At 42.1% G+C, this 22643-nt stretch overlaps 1 protein-coding gene across 2 annotated transcripts in view; it reads left to right on the forward strand.

Annotated features, from left to right (window-relative positions):
* The window catches only part of Zw10 (zw10 kinetochore protein), a 28188-nt gene extending 6559 nt beyond the window's left edge, over positions 1 to 21629 (forward strand). For both annotated transcript variants that reach the window (NM_001429477.1, NM_001024801.2), the window contains exons 7-16: positions 1197 to 1388; positions 4434 to 4597; positions 7826 to 8008; positions 9503 to 9738; positions 12070 to 12141; positions 13699 to 13868; positions 14469 to 14599; positions 15429 to 15560; positions 16288 to 16490; positions 18162 to 21629. In NM_001429477.1, coding sequence (NP_001416406.1) covers positions 1197 to 1388; positions 4434 to 4597; positions 7826 to 8008; positions 9503 to 9738; positions 12070 to 12141; positions 13699 to 13868; positions 14469 to 14599; positions 15429 to 15560; positions 16288 to 16490; positions 18162 to 18282 — 1604 coding nt within the window. In that variant the 3' untranslated portion in view covers positions 18283 to 21629. The remainder of the gene's footprint in view (positions 1 to 1196; positions 1389 to 4433; positions 4598 to 7825; positions 8009 to 9502; positions 9739 to 12069; positions 12142 to 13698; positions 13869 to 14468; positions 14600 to 15428; positions 15561 to 16287; positions 16491 to 18161) is intronic.
* The last annotated feature ends 1014 nt before the right edge of the window (positions 21630 to 22643 follow it).

Genomic DNA, 22643 nt, shown 5'->3' on the forward strand with positions numbered 1-22643 from the left:
TCCTTTTTAAAACTAGTTCTTGGGCTGGAGAGATGGCTCAGCAGTTGAGAGCACTGACTGCTCCTCCAGAGGTCCTGAGTTCAATTCCCAGCAACCACGTGGTGGCTCACAACCGTTTGTAATGAGATCTGATGCCCTCTTCTGGTGTGTCTGACGACAGTGACAGTGTACTCTCGTACATAAAATAAATAAATATTTAAAAAAAACAAACCTAACTAGTTCTTAGTTTTTACAGCTTTTGTCTTTGAATAACGTAAACATGTTTAGGTGGGAAGGATACTCTGGGAAATCTGCAGTGTGTAATTTCATGGGTATATTTTGTTTTTTGAAATTTACTCATTTTTATGTATATGGCTAGTTTGCTTACTTATATATATGGGTATCCTGTGTGTGTTTTGTGCCTATGGAAGATGTTAGATCCCCTTGAACTGGAGTTAGAGACAATTTCGAGTTGTCATGTGGGTGCTAGGAACTGAACCCAGGTCCTCTGTGAGAGTAGCCAGTGCTGTTAACCTTGAGCTATCTCTTCATTCCTTGTGATATATATCTTTGGCACATTTACTCCTTAGAGACTTCTTCTAATGATGATTTTAAAACAAAGTTTATATATATATATTTATATATATTTTATATATATTTATATATTTTATATATATAATATATTTATATATTGAAATTTATATAGTAAATATATAATATATATTGAAATTTATATATATTAAATATAATATATATATATATATATATATGTTTTGATTGTTTGTATGTCTGCATCAAGGGTACATTGGAGGTTAGAAGAGGGCATCAGATCCCCTGGAACTGGAGTTATGAATGGTTGTGAGCTATGTGTGGGTGTTAAGACTTGAACCTGGGTACTCTGCAGTAACAAGAAATTCTCTTAACCTCTGAACCATCTCTTCAGCTCCTGACATCTGTTTATTTGTTTGTTTGTTCAAAACAGGGTTTCTCTGGCTGTCCTAGAATCACTTTGTAAACCAGGCTGGCCTCAGACTCCCAGAGATCCACCTGCCTCTGCCTCCTAAGTGCTGGGATTAAAGGCAACTCGTGACTTTTAAATTTTGATTTTTTTTTTTATGTTTTTGAATCAATGTCTTACTCTTACGTTTGGGAATTTCATATATGAGTAGTGTATTTCTGGTGTTTGTCATTGAGTGTCCCCATGGTAATGATTTCAGGTCAGATGCTGCTGAAGTATATACTTAAGCCTCTGGTGACTTGCCCGTCGCTCCATGCTGTGATTGAAAGGCAGCCGAATTCAGTTAGCATTTGTTTCCAGTCTCTGGCGACGGACTCAGAACATCCACCACCACCCGAAGCTTTTGCAAAGATCCAGTTGGTATTGGAAGTGCTCCAGAAACAGCTTCTAGGTGTGTACACCAAAATAGCCTTTTACAGTTTGGAAATGTGTGTACTACTTTTACACGTTTTATAGAGCAAAGCACTGGTCTCCGGGTAAGTCATGCCACAGAAGCACAGGGGACTCCGTCTTCTTGCCTAATTTATAGTTTTTCTCTTTGCCCTGTTGGGTTATTAGTGACCTCTCAGAGCCTGTATTTCTATGGTATTTTAGCTAGAGTCTAGGATGTACTTCTCTTATTGGACATCTGATAACATCATGTTTTGGGATACTTGCCTTAAAAATAGGATAAATGAGCCAGGCCTGTTGTATATTTTTCCATGGGAAAATCCCCATTAACCTGATGCAAACAAATGAAGGAATATCAGGAACAAATCACATTACCACTTGGCCTATTGCTAATTTTTATGTACTTGGATTAGAAATTGCCTGTTTTGCTTTAACTCAGATATTACACACACCCACCCACACCCAAACACACTCACACTCCCCCACACACATTCACACACCCACACACACTCACATACACACACCCTCACACACACACTTACACACACACACTCACACACTCTCACACACACACATTCACACACCCACACACATACACACACACCCCCACACACACACTCACACACACATACTCACACACACTCACACACACACTCACACACACTCTCTCACACACACATTCACACACACAGTCACACACCCACACACACACACACACTCACACCCACACACCCACACACACACATACACACACAGTCACACACACTCTCTCACACACACATTCACACACCCACACACACATAGACACACACACACACACACTCACACCCACACACCCCCACACATACACACACACACACATACACACACACTCACACACACTCACACAACTCACACACACACTCACACACACTCTCTCACACACACATTCACACACCCACACACTCACATACACACACACCCACACCCACACACACACACACACACACACCCCACACCCCCACACACTCACATACATACACACCCACACCCACACACTCACACCCACACACACACTCACACCCACACACACACACACTCACACACACACACTCACACACACCCCTATAAAAAATTCTGGGGTTGGGGATTTAGCTCAGCGGTAGAGCGCTTGCTAGGCCCTGGGTTCGGTCCCCAGCTCTGAAAAAAAGAAAAAGAAAAAAAAAAGTTCTTCTAAGCCAGATGGTGGTGGTGCGCACGCAGCTTTAGCCCCAGCACTTGGGAGGCAGAAGCAGGTGAATCTCTGAATTAGAGGCCAGCCTGGTCTACAGAGTGAGGTCCGGGACAGCCAGGGCTGCACTGCTGAAGTGTATACTTAAGCCTCTGGTGACCCTGACTTGAAAAAAAACAACAAAAGAAGTTTCTTCTGGTTTTTAAAAACAGTGCTGCTGTCTCTAGCTTGTCCGACTTATGTTCGCCTTGCTTTCCTCAGTAGTTCTGTGGAATGTTCCGGCCAGCATTCTTCTGAGGAAAGTTACTTATTTTGTTTAAGTGATTTAGAATTGATAGGAGCAGAACTCCTTAAACTGTTACACTGGGGGGGCATAAGTGACAAGTGACAGCCACCCTCCCTTTTTTTTATATGAGATCAGTGAGAAATATTAGTATGGTTGTTCATGCTTGTACAGTCAGTAGACTGGAAGCTGAGGCAGGAGGATCACAGTGACTTCCAGTCTAGGCTGGGCTGCAGAGTAACCCTGTCTCATTCTGTATTACACCCTTCTAAATCCAAATGCTCATTTTCGGCTATTTGGATGTTTAGCAAGTATTTTTTTAATCTCAGTGAAAACTGTTTCAGTAGACTTTCTGAAACTGTTTTATAATTCATGAGCAGCAGTGAAGAGCACATTTTTATAGTCATTTGTAAACCAGGGATAATTTATAGTGTTGGCTTGTATATAGACTGGTGTGTTTGTTTTTGTTTTGTTTTTTTTTTTTCAAGGCAGAATTTCTCTAGCTTATTTATTTTTTTTAAACAACTGTAATGACTTTATTATTCCTAGTCTGTTCAGAAAAAAGCCGGTATGGAGTCTAAAAGAAAGCACCAACATCTTGGCTTCCCCTCTCTTCTTTCTTTTCATATTTATTTGTGTATTGGTTTTCTTCAAGACAGAATTTCTCTGTGTAGTTCCTGGAACTTACTCTTAGACCAGGCTGGCATCAGAGTTCCTCCTGTCTCTGCCTCCTGAGTGCTGGGATTAAAGGTGAACGCCACCTTTTATTTACCTATTGACCATAGCCTGAGTGTGGATGTCAGAGGACAATTTAGGGGTCAGTTCTGTCCTACCATGTGGGTGTTCTGGGAATTGATGGTAAGCCAAGCATCTTTACCCACTGTGCTGTTCATTTGGCTCTTAACTGTTATTTAAATGGTAAATGTGCTATTCTAAATATACTGGTCCTTTGGAAAAAAGGAACCATGAGATGGACTGCAAAGGAGGCACGAAGACATCACTTGGCAGATTAGGCAGCATGCTTCATGTAACTTACGGAAGCTTTGCTTAGGATAAATTCCTAAATCATATACTGAGATGCAAAAGTACAGCGTTCTTTCTTTTGTTTTCGCTTTTTTTATTATTAAAAAGAAGTAAGGTTTTGTAGGGTTTTTATTAAAAACTAGTTTTGGAATGCATACTTTCTGAGTGCTTGTTACATAATCAGAGTAATGGCTTATGGGTAGATGATTACAATGTAGTGGGCACAATGTGAATTGCCATGGAGTGCAGGAGTGCTGTGGTGAGCAGGGTCTGTCTGAGCAGAGAGAGGTAAACAGTTCTGACTTTACACTGTGCGTTGTCATGCACAGCCTGTTGAGGTACCCATGGCATTATCTGTGCAGTTTTTCTTTCCCACCACCCTTTTATTTTAATTTTTATATATTTTTGTTTTCTCTGTGTTACCTTGGTCACCTCTTCTGCCCACCATCTTAAAACTGAGTCAGTTTAGAAGACTAGGGATTATGAATTTGTCAGGACTGTGTGTCTAAAACCTTTTCCTTTGAATTCAGATTTGCCTCTTGATGCTGACCTAGAAATTGGAAAAGTCCCTGAGATCGTGTTGGCTGAGATGCTTGGTGAGGTGATCTGGGAGGACCTGTCCGATTGCCTCATCAGAAACTGCTTGGTTTACTCTATTCCCACCAATAGCAGCAAGCTACAGCAATATGAGGAGGTAAAGAGTAGAGGGATAGCAGGCTTTCAGTTGGGAAAGTCCTGTGCTGTGTTGCAGATGTTTTGATCTTTTCTTCTTAAGTGATACCCTTAAGAAAACTATTACTGGGGCCGCAGAGATAGCTCAGCGGTTAAGAGCACTGACTGCTCTTCCAGAAGTCCTGAGTTCAATTCTCAGCAACTACATGGTGGCTCACAGCCATCTGTAATGGGATCTGATGCCCTTTTCTGTGTCAGCAACAGCATGCTCATATACAATAAATAAATAAGTAAATAAGTAAGTAAATAAATAAATAAGTAAATAAATAAGTAAGTAAATAAATAGATAAATGTTAAAAAAGGAAAACAAAATTATTATTATTAAAAACCAGGCAGAGTGGCACACGACTTTAATTCCAGTAGTTGGGAGGCAGAGGTAGGAGGAACTCTATGAGTTCAAGGCCAGCCTGGTCTACAGGGTGAGTTCCTGGACAGCCAAATATACACAGAGGAACCCTGTCTGGAAAAAACAACACCAAGAACTATTAATAAGGAGCGAAAATAGCAAATGACTTTGTTTCTCTTCTGGCTTCCTGTCTCTTTGATTAAGAAAATATGCTTTTTAAAAAATTTTTATCTTTATTGAATATTTTTTTACTTACATTTCAAATGCTGTCCCATTTCCTGGTTTCCCATCCATAAACCCCCTATCCCATACACCTTCCCTCTTCTTCTAGGAGGGTGTTCCCCAACCCATCCAACCCACCCCTTCCCACCTCCCTGCCCTGACATTCCCCTACACTGGTGGGTTGAGCCTTGGCAAGACCAAGGGCTTCTCTTCCCATTGGTGCCCAACAAGGCCATCCTCTGCTACATATGCAGCTAGAGCCCTGGGTCTGTCCACATGTAGTCTTTGGATGGTGGTTTACTCCCTGGGAATTCTGGTTGGTTGATATTGTTGTTCTTATGGGGTTGCAAACCCCTTCAGATCCTTAAGTCCTTTCTCTACCTCCTCCATTGAGGTCCCCATTCTCAGTTCAATGGTTGGCTGCGAGCATCCACCTCTGTATTTGTCATGCTCTGGCAGAGCCTCTCAGGAGACAGCTATATCAGGCTCCTGTCACCATGCACTTCTTGGCATCAGCAATACTGTCTAGGTTTGGTAGCTGTATGTGTATGGGCTGGATGCCCAGGTGGGGAAGTCTCTGGATGGCCTTTCCTTCAATCTCTGCTCCAAACTTGGTCTCCATATTTCTTCCTATTAATATTTTTGTTCCCCTTTCTAAGAAGAACTGAAGCATCTGCACTTTGGTTGTCCTTCTTCTTGAGCTTCATGTGGTCTGTGGATTGTATCTTGGGTAATCCAAGCTTTTGGGCTAATATCTAGTTCTATCCATTTGTCTGTGAATTTCATGAAGTCAATTGTTTTTGATAGCTGAGTAGTATTCCATTGTGTAGATGTACCACATTTTCTGTATCCATTCCTCTGTTGAGGGACATCTGGGTTCTTTCCAGCTTCTGGCTATTATGACTAAGGCTGCTATGAACATAGTGGAGCATGTGCCCTTGTCATATGTTGGAGCACAAAGTATGCTTTCTTATACCTTTTTAAAATTTTTCATACTTCTATCAGCTGTAATAGCTATTTTGTGATATCCCCATTTTAGTTGTTGTTTGAATGCTAGAGTAAGGGTGTTTGTTTATAAAATCTTGACACCATTTTGGAGTCTTCAAATTCTATTGAAGATTCTCTTCCAAATGAATCAAGGTTTGGAAGAATGTATAATGAAAATGATGCCTAGGAATGTTTTGCCTGACTGTATGTATGTGCGTCATGTGCCTGGTGCCTGTGGAGACCAGGAGTGGGCATCAGAGCCTCTGAAACTGGAGTTACAGATGGTTTTGGGAGCTACCATGTAGGTACTGCCATTTAAAACCCAGCTTTCTGAAAACAACCAGTGCTCTTAACTGCTGAGCCATCTTTCAAGCTCCTAGAGTGTTTATTTTTAAACTGAGTAACTGATGAATTGTCCTATTATCTAAATGGCCATCTTGTGTTGGCTTAGATTTTTCAAAACCTCCTTTAGTAAGGTTTCTTTTTTTTTTTTTTTTTTGGTTCTTTTTTTCGGAGCTGGGGACCGAACCCAGGGCCTTGCGCTTCCTAGGCAAGCGCTCTACCACTGAGCTAAATCCCCAACCCCTTTAGTAAGGTTTCTTAAATGCTTCCACTTCCCTTCTAGCCCACTGACCAAAAGTAGGGGAGAAAGATGGGTAACAGACAAGGGCAGTGTTTAGAAGTAGCTCTTTGGTACAGTTCCAGTCTTCCGTGTCAGGATATCAGCAGTTCAGCCCAAAGCATTAAACACAAATCAGTTTTGGTAGTCCTGTCCAGTCAGCAAATCCCAAACCCGAATCAGTAGCAGACGCACAAGTCCATCATAAAGAAGCAGCCAAAATACCAGAAGTTCTTTGGCTCTATTCTCTCTTCCAAGTCACAGCGAGCAAAGGTGAGTGAAGACCAGTGAAGTCCTGCAAGGCGAACCAATGCAAGAGCGTCCTCGCTGTGTGTTGGTTCTACTTATACTCTTTCCAAATACCATGCATCCTCAACTGTCTGCCTCAGCAAAACATTCTCAGCAGATTGCTCCAGAAACGCACCACGTGATACAATCCAGTCTTCCAAAGAAACCAGAAATCTCCACTTCAATCTTGGTTCTTATTCTTTTCATTACAGTGGATTTGGAATTTTCATATTGAAATGTATGCAAGGTTGATGTACAGTTTCTATAGTTTCAGTCTGACAGTTGACTGACAATATTTGGGGAAAAATTTGTTTCTTTACTAGATTTATATGAGTTCTTCTTGTTTTTTTTTTTTTTTTTTTTTGGTTCTTTTTTTCGGAGCTGGGGATCGAACCCAGGGCCTTGTGCTTCCTAGGCAAGCGCTCTACCACTGAGCTAAATCCCCAACCCCCTTCTTGTTATTTTTTTGTGAAACAATGGAGTGTCAGAGGATGGTGTTTATTTACATAGCATTTACATTCTATCAAGTACTATAAGCGAGAGATGATTTAAGTATATGAGAGGGTGAACATAGTTTGTATGTGAGCAGTGTGCTTTCTTATACAAAGGACTTGAACATCCATGGATTGTAATTTCTGAGGGGGGTGTTCTGGAGCTAATTCCCAAAACATACTGAGGGATAACCACATAGAGTTTTTTTCTCTTCTTCTTATGCTTGTCTGTGTCAGATCATACAGTCCACAGAGGAATTTGAAAAGTCCCTAAAAGAGATGAGATTTTTAAAAGGAGATACTACTGACTTGCTGAAATATGCTCGCAATATCAATTCTCATTTTGCTAATAAGAAGTGCCAGGATGTGATTGTGGCGGCTAGACATCTAATGACCTCCGAAATTCACAACACCGTGAAGGTATGTGGGGCTTACTGCGTCTTTTATGGGGAGCAGCTTAGTTTTGAGACACTTATGGGGAAGAGAGCAGTCGTCAAGCTCTTGGAGACAAATGGTCCTCTTCAAAGTGCTCCTGTTGTCTCCCTTTTCTTGAAGTATTGCGAGTTCCAGATAAACTGCATACTTGAAAGCCACTGTATAAACTGAGAAAGTCTACAAATGTTGTGCATTGCTGTTGTCAGGATTAAAAAGCAGATTATTCTTGTCATTACTTGAAGATATATGTGCTTGGGTTGTATTATGTGTGGAGAATGTGGGTGCACGTGTGTACACACACACACACACATTCAAATAAAAACAAAATAAATGTCTCACTTTTTTTAAGATTTATTTGTTTATTATATATGAGTACACTGTAGCTGTCTTCAGTCACACCAGAAGAGGGCACCAGATCTCATTACAGATGGTTGTGAGCCACCATGTGGTTGCTGGGATTTGAACTCAGGACCTCTGAATGAGCAGTCAGTGCTCTTAACCACTGAGCCATCTCTCCAGCCCAATAAATGTTTTTCTCGAAGGTATAAATAATTACTTGCAATGGGAATGAACTTACATGAAGAGCAGTTTACTGTTTGACTCTTGATAATTTTGGGCTTTTTTTGTTTATATCATGTATTTATCCACATATACTATTTAAATATTTACATATATGTTATATATAATATAAAAATAATGTATAATATATAACATACAATAATATAACATAATATATAATATATATTTACATCATTTAGTATATATAAAACAGTACTAGGTAAATGCAAAGTGTTATAGAAACATACTGAGCATTACTAAAACACAGACTAAGGCAACCTATTAGTAGATTTTTCCCAGCCATTTTTCTGAGTTGCTTGAAATGGCCTGGAGGGCATTGGATTCTACTTGCGTTTCCTTTTTTTGAGGGAGGGTTTCACTGTGTAACCCCGGCTAGCGTAGAACTTACATGGACCAGGGGGGCCTCGAATTTAGAGATCCACTTTTTTCTGCCTCCTAAGTGCTGGGATTAAAGGTGTCTACCATATGCAGCCCGGGCACTGGGTTCTTAATCTATTCTTCTGCGTTCCTCATTTCCTTGGCATGGCCCATTATTGTCTCTTCCAACAATATTTTTAGCCATTTGAGGCACACAGATATTAGCACATTCTGAGGCAAGTTGGAGTTTTTATGAGAGCTGAGAATGATGAGTTTTACAGGTCTTTTCAGTTTCTCCAAATCTTTGCTTTTCCATTAATATTAAGAATCCCACAGTACATGAGATTGCTTATCTCTTTTGGTGTGCTATCAGTCCAGACCAGCCAGTCCTTTAATCAGACCACTCGTGTGAGCATCTTCTAGTCACCTGTAGGGCCATGGCTCCATCAACACGGAAGCCTTGAGTGTCTTTAGCCTTTGCTGTGTGCTTGAGTTTGCATTTTCCTGGAAACGTCTTTTTCTGTTGCTATGTTTGAATTTTAGATTGGTCCTGATTGTGAGGAAACCCTACCAGACTTGCCCAGTCCTGATGCCGACCACAGGCTACAAGTGCAGGTGTGCAAAGTGCAGTTCACCGATGCCGGAAACTTAGAGCCCGAGACTTCGCTGGACCCTCGGTCCTTCTCTTTACCCACGTGCCGCATCAGTGAGGCTGTGAAGAAGTTAATGGAGCTCGCTTATCAGACTTTACTTGAGGCAACAACAAGTAGCGACCAATGGTAACACAGATAACTTGACCCTGTCATTTCCTTACAGTAACACAGGTGTAAAAGTGTTAAAGCAGATGCTAGCTGGGGCCTGCTGGTCCATGTTCATAACCCAGCAGTTGGAAGGCTGAGGCAGGAGTGTGAGGTTGGAGTCAGCCAGGCCTACAAAGCAAGGTCTGGGCCAGCCTGGGATACCTAGTACAGTCCAGGTATGAAAGAAGGAACCGAGAAGTAGATGCTGCACTGGTGGGTAAATGTGTAGGCTTATGTGGTGTTAAAAATGTGGTTTACTTTTTAGTAAGTGATACTTTGTCGAATTTTGGCTATCTGTGATCAAACAATGCTACATTAGAGCACTTGTTTGAAAAGGGTTAATACTGAAATGCTCATTGCTGGATAATTATGGTTGTTATACCATATGAGCCTGGAGAGCCAGAGGGACCTGTGAATTCACATTCGAACTCTACATAGCAGCAACATGCAGAGGGAGGAAGAGTCGATTTTCTTTGGAAGTAGAACATATTACAGCCCTGGCTTCACCCTTTCAAGATGACTTCACCTAATCTATAGTGTGTTCAGGATACCTCAGGGCTTATTTCACATCTCATATTGAATCCTTTTGTTTTGAAAGGCTCCTGTGGTATTAGAGAAATGGCCAGTTGATTGTAGAGCTGGTCTGATAAAGGCCATCAGTGTGAGTCTGTATGGAGCTGTTCTTCTCAGCCTTAGGAAAAGCTGTGGAATTAGGCTTGAGTTAGTCATTGTATCCTCAGGTCTTGTTATTTCTGTGTGCAAATACTTTTATTAATTAATTAATTTATTTTACTTATTTATTTATTTATTTATTTATTTATTTATTTATTTATTTAATGTATGTGAGTACACTGTCTCTGTCTTCAGACACCCATTAGAGATGACTGTGAGCCACCATGTAGTTGCTGGGAATTGAACTCAAGACCTCTGGAGGAGCAGTCAGTGCTCTTACCCTCTGAGCCATCTCTCCAGGCTGCAAATACTCTTTTTTATGTTGTTCTGGATAGAACATGATTCTAGTATTCTAAGCAGAAAAAAAAGTTGTACTTACTTTTATTATTAGTGTATATGCATGTATGTATGTTCTTGATCGTGCTATGGCACATGTGGAGGTCAGAGGACAACTCTGTGGAATCAATTCTTTCCTTCCACTTACGTGGACTCTGGGGATCACACTCGGGTCACCAGGTTTGCCAGAGAGCTGTTGTTTGCTGAGCCATTCCCTGCCCCTGTGAAAAACATCTGTTTCTTTATAAAGAATGTTGATGTGCTCTTTTGGCAAGGTAAACATAGTTGACATTATTTCCTCAAATGACATTCTTCGAATACATCAGACCAGAAGTTGGGGATATATGGCAATATTTAAAAAAATTTTTTTAAAAAAAAAAACTGAACACTGTTTTGGTATACTCAGTACTTACATTCATTCTACTGGCAATAGATTGGTTTTTTTTTTTTTTTTTTTTTTTTTTTTTTTTTTTTTTGTTCTTTTTTTTCGGAGCTGGGGACCGAACCCAGGGCCTTGCGCTTCCTAGGTAAGCGCTCTACCACTGAGCTAAATCCCCAGCCCCAATAGATTGCTTTTTAATACTTATTTTAATTACTTAAAAAATAATTTTAAAAAATTTACACATTTTGACATTCACAATGGGCTTTTAAAGAGCCTTTTTTTCCCATCTGTGTATTTTCTCTTTTAAGGTTCATTTTGGAGGCCAAGTTTCCCTGTCTTCCCACAACACACACACACACACACACACACACACACACACACACACACACACACACACAGTCTCTTAACTGCATCTTAATGGTGATCCTTAGGTAGTTAAAGATCAGATTTAAAGGGCAAAGGATGTTGAAGGTTAGACAAAAATGTTGATTCATCCTTTGCATTGGGGAAGATGGGGAAAGGTGAAAGCTGAAAGTCAGCCTGACTCTGAAAGAGCTGGTGAGTGCCTTTGTTGATGCCCTTTGCAGAATGCATCAAGAAACGGGTGACATTTGCTTGAGGCTTAACTCTGTTTGTCACTGGGAAGATACTTTGGGTGCTGGCAGAGCACAAATGGATAAGTAGAGAAGAGGCTTTGGGTTGAACACTCCTGTTCTGAGGTCGCTAATGTATCCAGGTTTTAGAAAAGAAGTTCAGTTTAGAGATACCGGTTGAGTGTGTCTCCACTGATGGCCATGGTGTTTTCCTGCAGTGATGAAGGCGTGTGTTTTCTGCAGCGGTGGTTTTTATCACATGCCCTTCACTAACAGAATACCTGCTTCATTCTGTATGATTTTTCTGAGTGTTTGTTTTCCTTCCAGTGCTGTCCAGCTTTTTTACTCAGTGAGAAATATCTTCCATTTGTTCCATGATGTGGTGCCCACATACCACAAGTGAGTATCTTATTCCTGTACAATTGGACCTCTAAAACGTCACGTCAGGTTAAAACCAATAACTTCATATTTTCACCAAAGACAGTGATTAAAATTCACAGTAAAAGTATACCAAATTCTGGGGTTGGGGATTTAGCTCAGTGGTAGAGCGCTTGCCTAGCAAGTACAAGGCCCTGGGTTCAGTCCCCAGCTCCGGAAAAAAAAAAAAGTATACCAAATTCAGACCTTTTAAAGGCTGTAGACTTTATTGTGGCGTGAACAGTGATTTTGTGTGTAGGAAGGTCACACACACTGTATCCAGTTTTTAATGTCTGGGCATTTTCAGAACCATTTTACGTTTCTTGGTTAGGAAATAGAAAAGTCTTTGTCCTGTGATTCTATTGTTGTGAAGAGACACCATAACCATTGCAACTCTCATAAAGGAAAACATTTAATTGGGGCTGGCTTATAGTTTCAGACATTTATTGTCATGGAGAGAAGCATGGTGGCATGCAGGGAAGACATGGTGCTGGAGAAGAAGTTGAGAGTTTTACATCTTGATCGACAGGAAGCAGAAGGAGGCTGTGTGTTACGTTGCTCGAGCATAGTAGACCTCATAGCTGCCCTCATAGTGACACACTTCCTCCAAGGCCATACCTCTTAATAGTGCCTCTCCCTATGGCCAAGCAGTCAAAGTCTCTATGGAGGCCATACCTGTTCAAACCTTCTCATAGGGTTTGAACTGGGTAGAGACTAATTTGTGTGGAAGAATTGAAGTAGTGAATTTCAGTTCTGGGTTAAAACCATTATCTACAGAGATTTCAAAAAGTAAAAATGCCTGGTTTCATTCACAAAGGTTATTCTGGGAAAAATTCTAAATACCTTTATATTTAAAAATTTTCTATATGATTCTGATCTGTAGTCAACTTCAAAGGACTTGTATGGGATAAAGTCTAAACAAGTAGATAGTTTTAAATCCAATTCTAATCTGATTTCAGTGTTTTGTTATATAAGTGAAATGGGAGTTCAGAAAGCAGAAAAGTGAGCCTGTATTTCTCTTGGCTGAATTTTCAGGGCAGGATGTAAAGTCTCCTGTGTCTCCTGTCTCCTGTGCCAGAAGTAACACATCCACAGTTGTTTATTTTATTTTCTTGGCTTTTCTTTTTTAACATACGTGTGTGTGTGTGTGTGTGTGTGTGTGTGTGTGTGTGTGTGTGTGTGTCTCCTTGCACAAATGCCCACAGAGGCCAGAAGTTGGATTCCCCTGGAGGTAGAATTACAGGTAGTTGTGGGCCACCTGATTTGGATACTGGGGACCAAACTCAGGCCTGTGCAAGAATAACAAGCATTTGTAGTTGCTGAGGCCCCCTCTCCAGCCCTCCCCGGGACAGTTTGTTGGCTAAAGTCAGGCTGGCACAGCTCACCGAGCTAGAGCGACCGCATGTTTTGTTGTGCTCAGGACTTAAGAGTGGGGAAAGCCAAGGCTGCCTGTCACCTTAGAGCACAGATGACTTTCCAGAAAGCTCGACTTGAGTAACCAACAGGTGGTTTCCTCTTTTGTCCTTCCTCTTGACCTAGGGAGAACCTTCAGAAGCTTCCCCAGTTGGCTGCCATTCACCATAACAACTGCATGTATATTGCTCACCACTTGCTGACCCTCGGCCATCAGTTCAGATCGCGGCTCACCCCCATTCTTTGTGATGGCACGACCACTTTTGTGGACCTTGTACCTGGCTTCAGAAGACTTGGTAACTGGCGCTTCCCACTTGGGGAAGTGTGATTTATAGCCTAGTACTCTGTAGTTTAATAGGTGAGGTGGTTAGGAGTTAGTGATCTATTAGATGTGTTAGAGTGTAGGAGGTCCTCTGATTGGTTAGTTTCCAGTTATTCTATAAAGTGGATGTCATCTTTGTGTAAACATTTTTTCCTGACATGATTTTGTGGTATGTTGGCATGTCAGACTTTACTCCACCAAGTCACTTGTGTCAGGAGAGAGCCACGTTTGTATGGTAAATCAATATTAATTATGAGAGTATCCTGAGAAAAGTTGTTCATTTAGCTTTTCAGTTGTAGGTGCTCTCCATCAGTGGTATAGATGTTGGAATAGTAAGCTGCTTTATCTGTAGAAGTGATTTTTCTTAGTTGTCTCATATCCCATGCAAACTGTTGAAAAGGTTTTCCTGTTATGCTGTGAAAGGGTCAGAGGGACTGGCTAAGTGGACTCAGAATCATTCTATACAACAAGCACATTTAGTGAGATTGTTCTCACACAGGCCAAGCAGCTGACAGTCTTAGGTTTTGCAGTGTGGGATTCAACAGGTTTACACTTTTTTGTTTTCCCTCTGTAGGGACGGAGTGTTTTTTGGCCCAGATGCGGACCCAGAAAGGAGAACTTCTGGAGAGATTATCAAGTGCTAGAAGCTTTGCAAACATGGATGATGAAGAGAATTATTCTGCAGCGAGCAAGGCAGTGAGGCAGGTAGGAGGCTGATGCAGGCACCGAGGTCCTTGGGGGTCCCTCACCCCACTAGTAAGTCCATCAGTTGAATCCTATGCTCCCCATTGCAAAGTCTAGATGCTTGTGACAGCTGTGTGTAAGGTCTTTTTTCTGTTCAACCAAGACATGCCATCTTTCCATTGACTCAATAATATTAACTCATTGTATGTGAACACATTTAAATGTAGATTTTCTTCTCTACCTCTGTCTTAAGTGAGGCGCCCCCCCTCCCATTGGTGTGTATTCATTGTGTATGGTCTGGGTTTTATAAAGACATTTGCATGCAAATATTAATAGAGCGCTTAGCCCCTGTCCCTTTCCTTTTTCTTGCCTTTCACAGCAAGTACTAAGACCCTTTGTTCCCTTTTGCTCTACTCTCATATCATGTATACATACATTATACATATATTCATCAATATACATACATTATGGTATGGGTGTACTGTAGGATCTCAGAACCACAGATGAGCAGAGCTGTGATCTGTGTCCCCTGAGACTGACTTAGTTTGCTTACAGTGATCATTTCCAGCTGTGTATGTTTTTTTGCAAATGACATGACTTTGGTCTTTGTGGCTGAGCAGTATTCCATGGTGTACACACTACATTAAGTTTCTCCCTCTGCTGATTTACCTCCTCACTGCCGTGCTCCCTCCTCAGGAAGAGTCTGCTTTTCTTTACTCAAGGATATCACAGAGGGTAAACATTCAAGAGCCACGGAGTCCCCATTACCTCACATCTGTATCACTTCTTTCTCCCATTCTGTTTCTCCCACGAAGTGACGGGTGTGAATCGTAACCCTCTTCTTCTCCAGGTGCTGCACCAGCTGAAGAGACTTGGGATCGTGTGGCAGGATGTCCTGCCGGTGAACATATACTGCAAGGCTATGGGGACCTTGCTGAACACCGTGATTGCTGAGATGATTGGCAGGATCACTGCTCTAGAGGTGAGAGCGGATATCCACTTGGAAGGCAGGTCCTGTCCTACACCATGACTGTAGCGAGGAAGTGATACTGCAGTCTTGTGCTAATGGGCACAGTGATAGAAGAGATTGGTCGTTTCGTGCCTGCCTCACGCTGTTGCAGCTTGGTTGGCTGGTTCCAGGCTTGTCTGAGTTCTGTTTTGCTGGGAACTTGTTAATCTCTTTTATACCTAGATAAGAAAGTAGGGTTGTGGGATTTCTTAGTCTAGCGTCTAAATTAGGAATGGGGACATTGGAAACTGGGCAGTGGTCCCAAGACATATTACTTAGTATGAAGTCATTTGTTCAGCAGATGAACTAGGTAATTTAATTTAGCAACGTGAACACAGTCTGTGCAGGCACCACTTTGCCAACACACTGTGCAGTTGAGTGGACTGTAGGTGATACTATGAGGAAAATTCCCTGGATGTGGCTAGCTGACCCTTCAAAGCATAGGTCAACCAAGCCCTTGTAGCACTGTCCTTCATAGCAGCTGTGTGTAGCCCTTTGTGCTGGGGACACAGGCTCCTGTGTAGAGCCTTGCTGGCCATTGGCTGACACACAGATTAGATCATTCTACCTTCAGGAGGGTTATCAGAGAGCTGATTGGATCTGGTGACTAGTAAGATGGGCTACATTACTGGGAAATCATCTGATCTGCCCTGCCCTTTGGTCAGTTCTATTCTGTTATGTTCTCTTTGTGCTAATCTAGGACATCTCGACTGAAGATGGCGATAGATTGTATTCCCTGTGCAAAACAGTGATGGATGAAGGGCCACAAGTATTTGCACCTCTGTCTGATGAAAACAAAAACAAGAAATACCAAGAAGAGGTTCCGGTCTATGTGTCCAAGTGGATGCCTTTCAAAGAACTCATGATAATGCTACAAGCTAGCTTGCAGGAAATCGGAGATCGGTGCGTATGTGTTTTCTATAGAGGCATATATACATGGTCACGAAAGAGGGTTGGGACCACCAGCGGCAGTTGCACCTTCCTCCCACTGTGTGCATGCGTGTGCATGTCGCAGGTTATTGAACCCACAGCCTTCTGCATGCTGGGCAAGCCCTCTGCTACTGAGCCACATTTCCGGCCCCTCTGTTCCTTAGAGTTATTCAGTTAAGAATTTCATGTTCCAGTGCAGTAGTTGAGGCCTTTAGTAGTCTTTCATAGGGCAGATCTTATGACCACCTTCTCATAGTTAATGACAAAAGGACTTTCATCCATACTTTTTGATAGAGAATGTAGTTTTGGCAGCAGTATAGATATTCTGGCAATTTTTAATTAGAAGTCCGTCCTTCTTACACCTGGATGATGTATTGTCAGAATGGTAAGATACCCCCAGCATTTCAGTTGAGTTAAAAGGGGGGCATCCCCTTCTCTGGGAAGGGAGCAGGGCAATGGGGGAAGGGGGCTATAAGGGTGGTACTGGGAGGGAAGAGGGGGGGGGCTGGGGTAAGGATGTAAAGTGAATAAATAAATTAATGAAGAAAAGAAAAAAGGAAAAAACGAGGGATTGTCAAATCTTAAGTATTTAGTGTGAGGCCATTTTTTTGAATGGCCAGTTCTTTTCTGCAGGGAGTGCAATAGTTAAGATGTTGGTTTACAACCTGTGGGTCCAAACTCTTTTGGGGCTTGACCAACCCTTTTGCAGGGGTCGCATATCAGATATTTACATTGTGATTCAAAACAATAGCCAAATTACAGTTATGAAGTAACAACTAAAGGTTTTGTGGTTGGGGGTCAGCACAACATAAGGGACCATATGTTAAAGGACCATAGCATTAGGGAGGTTGAGAACCCCTGGTGTAGGAGCCTAAGCACCACACCCCTCTGAGGACGTTTTGTGTTTTTCCACACAAGGTTTAACTATATACTCCAGTCTAGGAATTGTTATGGACACCAGGCTGGCCTTGGGTTTCAAATGACCCTCCTGTTTCCATCTTCCAAGTGCTTGAATTGGAGGTATGAGCCATCACCATATGTGGCTCTAGTTTTTGTTTTTTCTTTTCTTTTTTTAAAGACTTATTTATGAGTACACTGTAGCTGTCTTCAGACACACCAGAAGAGGGCATCAGATCCCATGACAGATAATTGTGAGCCACCATGTGGTTGCTGGGAATTGAACTCAGATCCTCTGGAAGAGCAGTCGGTGCTCTTAACCACCAAGCCATCTCTCCAGCCCCCTTTTCTTTTCTTTTTTAAGATTTACTTCTTTTAAGTGTATGGGAATTTTGTGCGCTTGTATGTCTGTGCACTACATGTGTGCCTGGTGTTCATAGAGACCAGAAGAGGGTGTCTTATTCCTTGGAACTGGAATTACAGAAGGTTGTGAGCTGTCATGAAGGTTCTGGGAATTGAACTCTGGTCCTCTGAAAGAGCAGCTAGTGCTCTTAACTGGAACCATCTCTCCTCTGCTTCTACTCTGGCTGTGCTGGTGCCAGATACAGCCATGATCAGCAATAGCTAGAGGAGGATGGGCCTCACAGGATGTATTTAATTCCACTTAAGTGTTTGGATCAAGTAAGACAATTTAAGGTCTGGCTTCTACTAGACAGAATAGGAAATAGAACCTGTCTTGTTTTGCAGGTGGGCAGATGGAAAAGGGCCCCTGGCAACTGCATTCCCTTCCAGCGAAGTAAAAGCTTTAATTCGTGCCTTGTTCCAGAACACAGAAAGAAGAGCGGCTGCCCTTGCTAAGATTAAATAGCTCCCCCTTCCTCCTTTGGTATGATTATTTCCTTCCAAACGTCTTGGAATTACTCGTTGGTGTTGGTGAACCAATGCATCATGGAAGTGTGACTTCACATAAGGACATCCTGGCCTGGACATTAAGATGGTCAGTTTAAGCAAAGCACTGGGTTCCTTGACTGTTGCTGCTAGCCCTTGTCAAGTGTGAATCTGCTCCCCAGTGTGATTTGCTCCCTGGCCCTCTTGAGAGTTGTAAACTTGATAATTTTAGACCCTGGCTTTGGACATTCCAAAGTTAGGGTTCAGAATTTGTAAAATACTTTTCTTTTGATGGGGGTGGGTATTAGGGGCACATTACTTGGTCTTACAAGAATTCGGGAAACCTCTTATAATATTTCTTTCCAGTAAATAATGCCTTTCAGAGTTCAGCGTGGGTATCTTTAATAACATGGGCTATGGCAAAAGAGGTTAAAACCCAGGTTTGTTTGTTTTTTAAAAGATTTATTTATTTTATATATATGAGTATATTGTCACTGTCTTCAGACACACCACAGGAGAGCATTGGATCCCGTTGCAGATGGCTGTAAGCCATCTGTGGTTGCTGGGAATTGAACTCAGGACTTCTGGAAAAGCAGTCAGTGGTCTTAACCACTGTGCTGTCTTTCCAGTTCCCCAAACCCAGTTTTCTTACATGCTTTTTAGTCTCTGTCTCCCACTGAGGACTTGTTCTTCCTTTGAGCTAGGTTCTGGCTCTGTAGTTCAGGCTGACTGCTGAGAAGTTTCTGGCATGTTTTGCTATTGTGACTAAATTCTAATTTCTTGGAAGGATCCCTTTCTCCCTGTCCCCATTCTGAAGTACCATTCTTTGTCAGTGTCAAAGGTTCTGCATTGCCAGAATTCCTTTGGAATGTTATGTGGGTGAAATCTAGGTCTAGGCTGTGTAGTCTAGTCCTTCAGTTGGTACACATAGGTGATTTTTTATTTATATATGTGTGTGGTTTGTGTATGTTCACATGTGTGGGTGGAGGTCAGAGGTTGCGGTTCCGTGTCTTTCTCCGTTGCTCTCTACCCTCTGTTTTGAGGCAGAGCTTGCCTGTTTGGCTAGTCTAGCTATGTAGCTTATTCTGAAGATGCCCTGTCCTCTGAGTGCCAGGATTACAGGTGGGTCACCTCAGTGGCTTGGCATTCATGTGGGTGGTGGGGGTCCAACCTCCTTTCCCCACACTTGTACACAAGCACTTTACCAGTTGAGCCATCTCCCTACAGCTTAGCTTTGTATTGATTTTTTTTTTAAATGTATTATGTATTTTTTTTTTAAATATAGGAGTACTCTGTCTGCATGCACATCTACATACCAGAAGAGGGCATCAGATTTCTTTATAGATGGTCATCAGCCACCATATGGTTGCCGGGAATGGAACTCAGGACCTCTGGAGAGCAGCCAGTGCTTTTAACCACTGAGCCATCTCTCCAACCCTCAGCCTAGCTTAGCATGTTGAGATTTTTATTATCTTTGGAGGTGCCTACTATGATAAATTATCTCAGGGAGTGTTCTAGTTTGCGTCCTGTGCGCTTTCAAAATGGAGGCCGGGCAGTATTCGCTTCATGTGCTTCCAGTCAAGGGCTCTCTGAGGGGTTGCACTATATGGCCTGTAGCTTTGGTCTGCAGTGTCTCGATCCCTGGCCTACAGGAAACTTGTCTTTCGTGTTCTGTGTTTACCCTTTCCTTGTTAGTTCTGATTCAATTCTTTTAATCAAATCATTCTGTTTGCTTAGTCTTTCTGATCATCATAGAGCTAAAAATTTAAAAAAAGGAGTATTTTTTTCAGCATTCATTTGAGCTAATGACGATCTGTTTGTAATTGGCATGTTCTCCTATGAGAGGAGAGAGAAAATGGTCTGAACCAACTATGGTGGTTTGTCATTAGTTGTGTTTGAGAACAAAGAAGTGGGCTTATTTAAGAGAGAAGAAGGAAGGGGCCGTTTGCACAGGTGGAGAAATACTGTTGCTAAGAATTCACAACTGGGGATGGCATTCTCTTCTCAGTGATGGAGAGAATGACCTAAGGGAGAGCACTGAAATCAGTGCGTTGCAGGACTATTACGGAACAGATATTTTTTGTTCGCAGAAGCTGTCCCTGTTGGAGGTGGGAAGGATCTCAGCTCTGAAAACCAGTCTCCTCATTTCCTCTCAGTTAAACGTAAAACCTCAGCTGTAGTTTCTGGGTTGCATAAGCTCAGGCTTGGGAGACGATCTCCCCGCCTCTGTGCAGTCTGTAAGCAGGACAGTGCAGGCTCGCTCAGCCTTCCTGGCCAGTGTCGTTGATAGCTGCCCAGTAGGTGTTTATGGTTTGCTTAGAGATGGGACTGTGTTCTCGGGGCTCATACTCAGTCTTGGAGGATACTTGTGATTGGGAAAATCCTTTGGCCTGGGTGGAGAAACTCCTAGAGAGCATGTCCACTGGGGCAGAGAGGGAGCTGGGAAGCATTCACTGAGAGGATCTGTGTCCAAGTGGGAGGACCCTGTTTCTCAAGAACAACCAGGAGGAGTATGCAGAAGACCTTGAGAAATGAAGTCCTTGAATGATTTCCACAAATCATCACAAACAGGAAATTGTTCAAAAGGTAAGTGCAAATTGCCTAATCAGTGAGCTGGTTCCTGTTGCTACCAGGATCCTGAATTCCTGGCTGAACCTACGGTCCTGGTTACAAAAGGATTCCTCTGAAATGGAGACCCTCCAGATGGCGCTGTTTCCTCAGGCCTGAGCATACAAGGCACCCAGCTGGTGGAATGGGGGAGAGGGGAGCTAAAGAACCTGTCTGCTTTCTCCTGAATTAACATTTTGGCCTTGGTCAGTTCTAGAAAGGTCATCTAGACTCTGAACAGTACCTGCACTCTAAACTATTCGCTCACTTGTGAGTGAATCAGACAGAATTTGATTAGTGATATCATTGAAGATGGGAGTTATAATTCTTTTCCCATGCTTGCAAATACTTATTAAGGATTTTTTGGGGGGTGGGTGCAGTATTTTATTTTGTAGTTCCCAACTTTTCCCTTTGCCTTTGGAAGTACTGAAACATAGACACAAAATACTTTTGTGATTATAAAAATAATCTGAATAAGTAGTTTGTTCAAGCTGTATGGTTGGTTTTGTGCCATGGATAAATGAAACTGCATAGGGGTGACAGGTAGCTGGAACACGGGGAGGAAGTCTGCTGCACATTGGTACAAAGTGAGTGGTTTCTGCCTCGGTTTTCCATGCTTACCCTTCCTAATCACCAATCTGGTTGTGAATATTTGTTACTATTTTCTTCAAAAATTAAAAAACAAAAACAATAAAGCCCTAGTTTTGTGGAAATTTAGAATTATGATTTTGGATCAGTTCTTTTATTGGAAGAAGTTTGGTTATAAATTTTGTGAGATCACAGGTTATGATAATTAAATTAGAAATAACACTGGCCATCTAGTCACATGAGCTCTACATAGTGGCTAGGAAGTGGGTAGTAACTGACAAGATATCCCTGAGATTTCACTCCTTCAGAAATCAGGTGTCCTAGTTTGTTTAGTGCAGGAGTTGGCGGTAAGGTCTTTGCTACACCCACTATTGAAGAAGAGATTGGTACTTAAACTAGTGGCATGTACTCTCTCATACCGTGGACCCAACCTTCTGTATTTACTAGGTAGCAGACATTGTTGTAAGTGCTGTGCAAAACTCCAGAACAAAAATGCCCTGCCCTCTGCTAATCCAGATTCTAGTGGAAAAGAAGAAGCAGCCAGGATGACTAAAGATGGCGCTGCAGGAGACGCAAACGCAAATGCCTGTAGGACAGTGAGGGTCAGCCTCAGTTCTACATTGGATGGTGATTCTGCCCTGCCTTGAGAGGTAGATGAGCCCAGTGCTTGTTTAGGTGCTGCTACTGAGAGAGGAAGAGCTCAGAAAGCGGAGAGGGAAGAGTAGAGCGGACAGAGGTAGCAGATGATGGGTAAGGTGGTAGAGAGCCCATTGGTCATTGTAGGCATCTGCGTGGTTTTCTTTGTAATGTTTTTTTTTTTTTCAATCTAATGGCTAATGGCTTTTTTCCTTTTGATGGCTAATAGTTTTTTTTTCAGTCTAATGTTTAATGGTTTCCAAGAAACTTGAAGAAATACACTAAAAGTAGCATGATGAACCTCTGTTCGTCAGTCACTGTCATCTGTAGTGCTCCTTCCTTCCTCTGCGCTTGCAAACAATGCAGCATGGAAGCAGATGCCACAGTGCATTTTAAACCTGAGGCTCAGCCCATTTGCTGAGAAACTTTCTCATGTTGCTCACCACAGTCCTGGGAACTGCCTGCACCCCTTCCTCAGTTGTTGCAGCTCTCCCTCTGTCTACTGCACTT

This window comes from Rattus norvegicus, chromosome 8 (assembly GCF_021556685.1).
Source record: "Rattus norvegicus strain SHRSP/BbbUtx chromosome 8, alternate assembly SHRSP_T2T, whole genome shotgun sequence".
In the NCBI taxonomy this organism is placed as follows: domain Eukaryota; kingdom Metazoa; phylum Chordata; class Mammalia; order Rodentia; family Muridae; genus Rattus; species Rattus norvegicus.